Source organism: Manduca sexta, unplaced genomic scaffold (assembly GCF_014839805.1).
Source record: "Manduca sexta isolate Smith_Timp_Sample1 unplaced genomic scaffold, JHU_Msex_v1.0 HiC_scaffold_45, whole genome shotgun sequence".
In the NCBI taxonomy this organism is placed as follows: Eukaryota; Metazoa; Arthropoda; class Insecta; order Lepidoptera; family Sphingidae; genus Manduca; species Manduca sexta.
In genome coordinates this window covers 525,100-535,305 of record NW_023595242.1, presented here as the reverse complement: position 1 = coordinate 535,305, position 10,206 = coordinate 525,100, and the positions used below count along the sequence as shown (strand labels likewise).

General features: G+C 32.6%; 1 protein-coding gene across 1 annotated transcript; it reads right to left on the bottom strand.

The window, feature by feature from the left end:
• Positions 1–417: 417 nt before the first annotated feature.
• On the bottom strand, positions 418–9,932 carry LOC119193371 (putative sodium-coupled neutral amino acid transporter 10). Its single transcript, XM_037446962.1, has 10 exons — positions 9,725–9,932; positions 8,258–8,375; positions 7,849–8,005; positions 7,478–7,601; positions 7,065–7,186; positions 4,718–4,866; positions 3,772–3,908; positions 2,846–3,082; positions 2,342–2,501; positions 418–2,191 (listed from the first exon to the last, which is right to left on the bottom strand). The coding sequence occupies exons 1-10, from the start codon at positions 9,806–9,808 to the stop codon at positions 435–437; spliced, it is 3,045 nt and encodes a 1,014-aa protein (XP_037302859.1). The 5' UTR covers positions 9,809–9,932; the 3' UTR covers positions 418–434.
• Positions 9,933–10,206: the final 274 nt, after the last annotated feature.

The window sequence follows — 10,206 nt, the reverse complement described above, 5'->3', positions numbered from 1 at the left end:
ATTAAATTAGTCCACTCCATAAAAGTTTAATACTACGTACAATGGAGTATTCAATGTGATGACGTTTCGTAATAAATTAACTTAAAAATTGCTCACACTGATATGATCTTAATTTTTTAAGCTATTATCAAAACTATACATATCTTAACACATAAAATGTTATGCAAATGCGTTAAAGTTTTATGTCTTATTCTATATCTTATTCCATGACTTATATACTGAGGTAGTATTCAATCAAATAAGATCATTTTATCTCATACACATTTCTATGCGAAATGGTATGAATAAAAAAACAGAACCAGTAATGCGAATTATAGAAATAAGGTTAGAAAATTGCCTTGTGAAATATACATTCTTCGCGACTCCATCTATACAAGTGTAAGCAATTTCTAGGAAACTTCACAAAAATGCACAAAAATATACCAAACATTTTTTTATCTCTTCTTATCCATTTCGTTGTACATCTTTAGAGATCTGACAATGTGATGCATTAGACTCGGGTCAACTGGTTGTCTTTTTAATGCGCCGTTAAAGTCCACTGGCGGTAATATATCTTCAGAATTCTTTAATTTATTGTCAATCACGTTCCTGTAAATTTCTTTGACTTCAACCTTTTTCGGACAATCTTCTATGTCTCTCTTTTGCCTGGAGTGTAAATCGTTCTGAACATTTGGTTGAATATTACCACCGATATTGGCATTCGAATCTGGTTTATTTTTCGCACTTGCTTCTGGCTTTTTCAGAATCTTTCCATTCTGAACCTCATTCCTAACAGTTATATCGTTATTAACTGGCGGTAAAACCAAATTTTGAAGACTGGGTTTACTGTCTATTTTCTGCGAGTCTTCACCTTGTTTGTACGACTGTGGTTCGTCAGGGGAATGCGAATGAGCCTTTACGCTTGGCTGATTTAATAATTTTGGTTTTTTGTTTATGACATTATTATTTTGTATGTCCTTATCGCTTCTTGCATCTTGTTGTAAATCCGCAGTGGCCTGCTTTTCTATATGAGGTTGCAGGCCACTCAATGATTTAGTTTTAACCGGTTTATTTAAATTTTGTTGTTGAACATTATGTGTTTTGCTTTCGACATCGGCATTAATTTCGGCTCTGTTTTGAGTATCTAATTGTTTTATATTAACAGCAGCCTGTTCCTCTTTATTAGGCATTGTTTCACTTTGTTTTAAGTTAGAATTAGATCCAAGTTCAGGCTTTACTTCAGAAGCTTCGATGTCATGCTTTTCGGCTTTCATAATCTCTAAATTAATTTCTTGTTCTACAGAAGGTACTCGATTTTGTTCGTTAGCGATAACGTCTTGTAATTTTGGATTTATATTTTCTTCTTTTATTTGGGACTCTGCAATATTTGGTACTGGATCATCTTTTATAACGTCGCCATTTTCTACATTTCCTTGACTGTTCATGGAATTTTGTATAATATTTAAAATAGGTATTTCGTTGATAGGATTCCCGGGACCTTTAGCTGGATTGGCAGCTGGATCACTGCGTTTGTCCTCAATTTCCTGTATAGCTTCTGCTGCCTTTTTAGCTATTTCGAGTACTGCATTGTTTGTTAATTTTCCTAACCCTTCTGATTTTTGAACCTCTTCAGCTGGGCCATCTGGTTTTTCTGACACACCACCGATACTCTTTATAGCCATGTTAGCAATCTGCTTAATGCTCTCCACCGCTATCTTTTTAGCTTCGGCGCTGCCAACCTCATCCCTATTTTCTTGTAGCTCTTTCTTGGTTTTAAGAATTTCGTCTACAATTTCTTTCTTTTCTTTTATTAATTCCTGTTGTTCTTCGCCGTGTTGTTTGATTTTTTCTATAAGCTCCTGTTGTTTTAACATGTGGATTTTATCATCATTAGCAGGTTTAGCATTATTGACTTCTTTAGGTTTTTCTTCCTTATTTTCTTCGTGACTATTACCGTTCTGCAATAGCGCTTCATTCAGTTTTGCTTTCACATCTTTCGGGTGTAATTCTGATAATTTCTCGGCACTTGTTTTTATAACTTCATGTTTTTCTTTGAGTTCTTTAATAGGATTGTTCGGCACTTTTTCGTTTGACATATCCGGCGGAACTGGATTTGGCGGCTGGACTTCTGAATCTTTTATTATATTATTGTCTATAATGATTGGATCTGGTGGATTTGGGACACTTTCTGGCAAAGGCTTCACTTTGATTTCTGAAATTAATATCAAAATTTTAATACATTTCCCAACATGCCAATAAAGAAACAATAAGTTATAAAATAAATCAATACTAATACCTAGAGCATTCATTAAATCAGAATCATTAATCTAACAATTATTTAAAGCCAGGGAACATCGCATACCTTCCAATTTCCCTCGTTTCTCAAAGAAATCTTCAACGATCTTGTCGATCCGTTCTTGCGTTATGTATTTATCGTCGTATCTGTCTAGCTGCGTCTCAGCGGCTTGTAAATTAGCGTACGTGCCGAGAACCATTATAATTAGACCCAGCAGGAGTATAGCCTGAAAGCAAATGATAGATCTATAGTCGGTTGCTAGTTCGACAGTAGGTACTGTTGTCTCACAAAATAGGTGTGAAGTCGGTTATCTGTAACACTGGCTAGTCGAGATTATGGGATATCTATGAAACAGCTCAGGGTCCAAATTCAAGAATTTTGCTAAAAAGTATCTAAATTCTTGCTCATAACTTTGAGTAAATGACATAAAATTTGCTAGTTTTTTTAAATTAATCGCTAACTCACGCAATAAGAATATTCACTCAGTTCAACCCTGACAAAAAAATGCTGTGAGAACAACATTTTTATTTACTCAACTTAGACCTTAGCCAAACTAAGCAGAAAAATTACCTTCGCCAAAACTCTTTCATTGGTATTCTTGAACGTGACGTTGACAAAGCAAGCAGCAGGGAACACCACGCAAATGAGCACTCCTATAGTGGACCCCACCAGGCCGAGCACTAGTTCTATGTTGGGAATCAGCAGACTGATGAACAAGGCCACTGCAATGATAGCCACCGTGATACAGCGGAATGACCTCTCCGGTATCGAATGGTTCACCATATGGTCGTGGTGGGACGAGTGTACCTAGAATGGTGAAGGCATTGACGTATATTCTATAGACATGAACGTCCTTATAAACTATTTGTTCAAAATCTGAACTAAAATGGCAACCAAAACGTCACTGTTATAACCTATTTATTCACTTGAACTACAAATAATTTTACTTATTTGACTAATATTTTTGCACATCCAGATTTACACTGGAGACTCGAGTTCTTATATTATGAGCGCCACTCCGTACACAACCACAAGCTGTCAATACGTACGGATTGCAGTACAATTGAGTTCGACACAGTTATTGTTCAGATCGGCAATTCTAGTACGTAGTACATATATTATATCGATGGGTGAAGTATAATCAATATACGTCTATCTCTTTGGAGAGGTATGCGGAAGTTTTATAATAATAAGTATAACATTTCGGAAGGTTTGTAAATAAGATGAATATCTTGAAATTCAATATTATTGCTAGGAGTTTTAAATTTATGCGCAAATATCTTTTTCGAAGTATTAGAAGATAGATAAGAAAAAAGAAGCTATTAGAAGATATTTTTATTATAAAATAGCAGCCATTTACAGATTACTTTTCTTACTATTTTTTTAATTTTTTTTTCATCGGTAATTAAATTAAAAAAAAAATATTTTCGTAGATTTATTAAAATAGACTTTTTTTACAAACAAGTGTTAAAAAATATTTAAAACATCAATCTTACCTTTTTATAGAGGAAAGAATAAAGACTCGCTCTGCAGGGGAAGATAATAAGCGGAAAACTGAACGCCAGGGACATCACGAAACCCAGTTTGATGACGTCACTGGTCATCGTTGGACTGAGACTCATGAGAATATTACCTTAAAGTATATAAATTGTTTTAACATGGCATAATCATTACTAATTTTTTCTTCGACTTCGCCTGGTTAGAGGTCCTTTCTCAGTATAAAAAGCTCACTGTGCACTTTTCCCACACAAAAAGCACCCACGCATTTTTCGCCATACATATGTATTCAGTCCCGTGATGTGATGGAATGAGTCTATCGACACTTCAGACACAAATTCCAGAATCCAGGCTGATACTAAGTAGAAAAGCGGCGATAGCTTAGTTGGTTGCGGAACGGACTGCCGAGACGCATGTCCGCTAGTTCAAATCCCAAGAGCACACACCTCTGACTTTTATAGAAAATTATGTATGTATTCTTTGTGAATTATCGCTTGCTTAAACGGTGAAGTTAAACATCGCGAGGAAACCTGCATACCTGAGAAGTTCTCTATAGGAATTTCGAGGGTGTGTGAAGTCTACCAACCCGCACTAAGCCAGCGTGGTGAACTAAGGCCTAATCGCTCTCAGCAGTAGAGGAGGCCCGTGCCCAACCGTCGGAGAGTATATAATACAGGGCTAATGATGATGACTAAATAGAAAAGTTAATAAGTAAGTCACACTGCGCACGAAATACAACTACGCCACCGAGTCAGTAATTCGCATTATAATTGAGCTGATTCCGATTTATATTGTTATGTTAAAATGTCGATTTAAGTCTTGTTGTTATCACCTGGATCTTGGAATATTTATGAAAGAATTTTCAGGATCTGAACTGTAATTCTGGAAACTAACACAGTCAATAAAAATAATAACTTTATACTATTGGTGTAGTAAATCAATTACCAGATATCTCTTGAGAACAGAATGCGATGTATCCGAATAGGCCGAGTGTGAAATATACACCCGTGCATATATTTATTGCGTTTTTAGTGACCAAGTTCATTTTTTCCAAAGACAATGATGGGAGAGATTCGAAAATCTCAAACAGTTGTCTGAAACAGAAATAATCAATATTATTTTCGTGTTTAAACTATAAAAAATCGGTAGAATTAAATCAAAGAATAATAATAATAATAATATCAGCCCTAAATCAAATAATTAACAGATAATACTAAGAAATAAAATATTTTACTGAACATCCTGCTCGAAGGACCAAAATAACCAATAACCACAAACTAGTAAGTTTAACGCCTCGAAGCCTGGTAAGCAAGCAGTCTATCATTAAAACTAAGCCTAATCCTTTTTGTACCATGTTTAAAACAAGTATTTCACGAATCTCAAATTATACTGGGATGCAAAGAGTGTTGCTACTCTTTATAAGCGTGGCAACTATAATCGAAGGCTCGTCTCATTAATAAATACTAGACGTGTAAGTACACGTTAGTTGCCCTGGCCGACATTGTTATTGTACACATTATAACAACATTAGTTATTGCACCTAAATAAATATTTGTTTAACACTAGTTAACCCTTAATTTGGTATTGTTCACTGTGATATACATTCACGAAAAAAAAATATTTAAAAACTGTTTTCTACATTTCCCTTATTTTTATTTTACGTATAGTAAGTTTAAAGCATCTTGATACTAGAAAATATAATTCTACAAGTGGCAAAATAGTTTACTTGTCATTATCTAGTTAAGATGTCGGGTAGACGCGGGCACTCAATACTTCGCGAGGTAATTTTTTATATTTTACATGGTATACATAACTATCCTAACTTTTCCATGCATTTGATTTATTAATCAATATCTGTACCTCGATTTGGTATGTTTTCGTGTAGAATTATACTATTTTAGTAACATTTTTACCGGCAAACCTGTTTGTTCATTACAGTGAACATTGCCAAATACTCGCAATTTTTTTTTCAATTTAACATGTTCACTGTGATGAACATTGCTAAATTAGGGATGAGCTTTTATGAATAAATAATTCGTTTTCATGTGGTGGGTTTTGTTTGGTTTGTGTTTTTTCTGCTTGTTAACAGCATAAAATACAAGGTTGCATGGATAGAATATTGCCACTTGTTCCTGGTAAGCATGCACTTTCCGACACTAGTGATAAATCCTGTACTAACAGACTAATTAGTTACAGTACAATGGAATGATAATAAACCAGTGACTTTTATAAGCTCATTTGTTGGATCTGATCCTGTGGGGAAAATAAAAAGATATTGTAAATAGCAGAAACAAAAGGTAGAGGTTGATTGTCCGAAAAATTTTCACGAGCATAACAAATACATGGGGGATGTAGAGCTGGCTGATATGTTAATATCATTGTATAGACTACCATTTAAGACTAGAAGGTGGTATATTGCCATATTTGGTTAGTTACTAGATATATACATAAATAATGCTTGTCTATTGAATAAACGTAACTGTTTTAGGAATTGAGGAAAAAAGGTCATTTAAAAATTTTCATTATGAGATTTATATATGTTTGACAAAGATCAAATTCTCGCCAACAAGTACAGGAATGCAAGATTATAAAACCAAGATCAGCCAGACCTACAATCCTCGTACGATATGATAAGACAGAACATTTTCCGAGTATAAAAAAAAGACATGGCGCGATGTGAGTTTTCTCAAATAAATACAACTGTTCATTGCATTAATTGCAATTTAAAGCTCTGTTTCATAACAGGATAAACTTCTCGTAATTGTTTTTTTACATTTTCATAATAAATAATTTAAATTATTGATTAAAAAGTTTTTATGTCACCTTTAAAAACAACACTAATTTGGCAATGTTTACCACGGTGAACATAAAAAGCAGTTTTGTTCTTTAAGGATTTCGCAGTGTTCATTGTGATGAACATTGATTTCCTGAAAACCTGTAAATGTTATATTTTTTTTTCTATTTTTCCTAAACTTATTTTTAATATATAACTTCAGATTTATATGTTATTTCATAAAATAAGATAAATCGATTCTCTGCCAAATTAAGGGTTAAAGCATGTTATGTTCATGTTAGACAGGGCCTGGTAAAAAAAAACTTTATAGCACCCGTATTTTTTATTAAAATTTATTCCCCTATGTTATATATTTTTGTTGTGCGTATAGTTGTAATGGGGCTTTAGACTCACTTTGTTTTTTATTTTTTGTATAGCATGATCTTATATTTGTTCAGTCTGTAGACTGTAACTGTACCTAATAAATAAATAAAAATATATATATTGATTAACACTCACGTTTGACAAAACAACGCCATAGAGAAGATAGGCACGCATTGCAGGAAACCTGAAGGTTTCCACATTTCCATACGCGTGTGCCACTCGCCGGTTAATAGCTGTGATGCTGCCTCGGCTATAACCTATAGATCATTAGCTTTAATAACATAATGATTTTTTTCTATTACTAGAGTCTTAAAAATAGAAAAAAAGTGATATCTTTCATGGAATAGATATAATTAATTATTTTTTTACTTATGTGGCTAAAACCTCATCACAATTCAATATTAAACATAACAAAATATTCTATATTTATTGATCTTAACAGACCGTTCCATTTAATAAAATTAAATAATGATTTGGAAAAAGGATAACATATATTTTTCAAATATTGATTTAAAAAAAAATATTATTTTGTTGATTATACAACTAACCTTCATAACAAGACAGAAGTAGAAGCCTATAGTGGCTGCACTGACGTTGCTCAAACTGTCTACATTTCTGAGCAAACCCAGTGGCAGCACGCAAACCAGCGAAACTATCACCATTATTGATGTCCTGAAATAAAAATACCAATTATAAACTGACAATGATATATTATTGGTTATTTTTTTATTTTAATACTGTTAACATCTGTATTTTGCTGTAGCCATTTGATTTATAGCCAATCTTCTTGATTAATTTGCATGAATAATAGCAAATTAATCAAGAAGATATTGCACTGAATTGAATATTAAAGATATTGCAATTCTCAAATTCTTTCAAGGCATTCTGGTGTACAAAAAATATGCTGTCCAAAACTCACCTCAAAATATCACTTTGGTTGATATTCAGCATTTTGGCTATAATCTGTGGACCCAGATCACCCACCACGACAAAGTAAGCAATACATGTGCCCATCAAAAACCCAATTATACCCACTTCTACAGCCATTTTACCAGCAGGGCCAAACACATGGAATGCTGAAAATATTACCACAAAATATAATATATAAAAAGTTCATTAAATTATACAATTTATATGGTCAATAAATATGTATATTTTTTTTAATAGTATATTTCAAAAACTAATTTAATATTTCCTAAAACTAAATATTTGATTATTATTATTATATTTATTTGATTTGATGGATAATCACTCTCTCTTCCTTCAAAACTTGATACATTCATGCACTAGTATCAACTAGTATGTACACAATAATTGAAAAGTCATACCCAAAAACTCAAAATTCCTTCTCCTGGCTAGAAGTGCTGATTTGAGTAAAAAATAACAGCACAATCTTGATACTAATCCCATTGATAAGAGAATTAATGTAGCTAGCACCACACCACACTGAAAACATCATAGTTAGGTTAAAATTATTTATCTGGAAAAAAAAATGTTAATAATGTGATCACCATCCATGTAAATTATAAAAAAAATCATCCCCTTCTAACTTTGAGTGATACTATTCTCCATTCAATGATGATTTTTCATATGTCATTAAGTGTACTTTAAACCATATCTACTATTAAGGTTTGAGTTAATTTTAAATACATTCACAGTCTTTTTTATGTTAAACACTGAATATTATGTAAAAAAAAAAACATCGAAAACATTGTTCTATAACAAGGCAGGATAATATTACATATTCAGTTCTATATAAATTTTGATGTTATGTATAAAAAAATACAGTAATTCAAATTAGTAGAAATTGATTATAGGCATTATAATAAATTAAAACATGAATTTGATATTAAATTTTTATTAGTGCTCAATATCATTGGGTATATTAATTGCACCATTCAAATTCAAAATAATGCTTATGTTTATAGTGATAAGGTATAAGTCCACATGGCACGTAAACATATCGGTAATGAACATATCAGTGGGGGGATTAAGAAAAGTAAAGTCCATGCAAATTGAGATAATAAATGTCACAAGAGTATTTTCATAAATACTTATATGATAACTGAATATATGTAAAAGGTAATGTCTATAGTAACTCTATTCCTGAACTAGGAATTCAGATTTTTTTGGAACTCTGAGAGCATTAAGTTCATGAACATAACTAAGGAGGGGCAGCCTCGAAAAGGCTTACAAGGGGGTGCGCCTATATGTCTTTCATTGTATTTAGTAATCATTTTTCCTTCCTCCCACCAACTGCCCTACCTAGAGAAAATCCTACACCATGAATAAATTGTTTATTACCCATTATGAAATTATGTTGTTTAGCGCATTATGAAATTAACTGATAGAAATATAGGTATGTCTCGAATACATCAATTCTCTTTAGGTTAAAGTGTTGTAAATACTATGACTTGCATGCCAACTCATGGCAATTGTTAGTGTTCAAATGATATTTGTTTAGCATCCTTAGTATTGTACATCTTGGTTATAATATATTATTATATTTTACACAATGGTCAGTGTTGAGTATTTACAATCAGTTTACGTAGTACAATTGAACTCAGCCTTGAAGATTTTACCCTTAGTAAGTTTTCATTTAAATTTTTTTAATTTAACTATTTTATAACCAAAAAGGGGGCAGATAATAAATATAAAATATGTATGTTTTAGTAAAAGTCTATGAATCTGGTTGAGTAGGTCTAGAGTATATTAAAACAAATGCTACGAATGTTCAACTAAAAAGGAATTGTACCAGTTTTTCAATAAATAGAAAGTAGGTAAACTGTACTTACTTTTTGGAAACAAAAAGGCATAGCCAGAATTCCCACGCCGATAATACTATTGGCCAGCGTGATGGACTGACCGGCAGTCCCCATTTTGGTGAAGAAAACGCAACACTTATTTCTAATGTAACTCTTTTTAAACAAATTTATTACACCTCAAGTCTTCGTCCACCTCATACGTTGTTTTGTTTTATGTTCATATTTTTCTAAAGAATGTCAACTAAGTTGAAAGTGAGATGGCATGATACTGTGCAATATATGTGTGACAAGAAGCAACAAACATAGATGCTTGATTTTCACTTGAATGTGTCACGGAACATTTCAGGCCCTGGTTTGACGTTGTCATGTGTCAATGTTGTCACAAGAGCTCTGAAAAAGTTATACGTGTACAAATACGTAAAGATTACAAGTCTTTTTGCCATCGATTTGCTTTTTATTTTAGCACTGGGTCATCTCAATATTTTACTTCTCTAATTACATACCAATAGCAT

What these genes read in the sequence shown, in the direction of transcription:
- LOC119193371 (XM_037446962.1), bottom strand. Translation starts at nt 9,808, where the DNA reads ATGGGGACTGCCGGTCAGTCCATCACGCTGGCCAATAGTATTATCGGC. An exon ending in AACCAAAGTGATATTTTGAG is followed by an intron (nt 7,602 to 7,848) that starts GTGAGTTTTGGA and finishes TTTTTATTTCAG; the next exon opens with GACATCAATAATGGTGATAG. An exon ending in ATGGCGTTGTTTTGTCAAAC is followed by an intron (nt 4,867 to 7,064) that starts GTGAGTGTTAAT and finishes TTTCTGTTTCAG; the next exon opens with ACAACTGTTTGAGATTTTCG.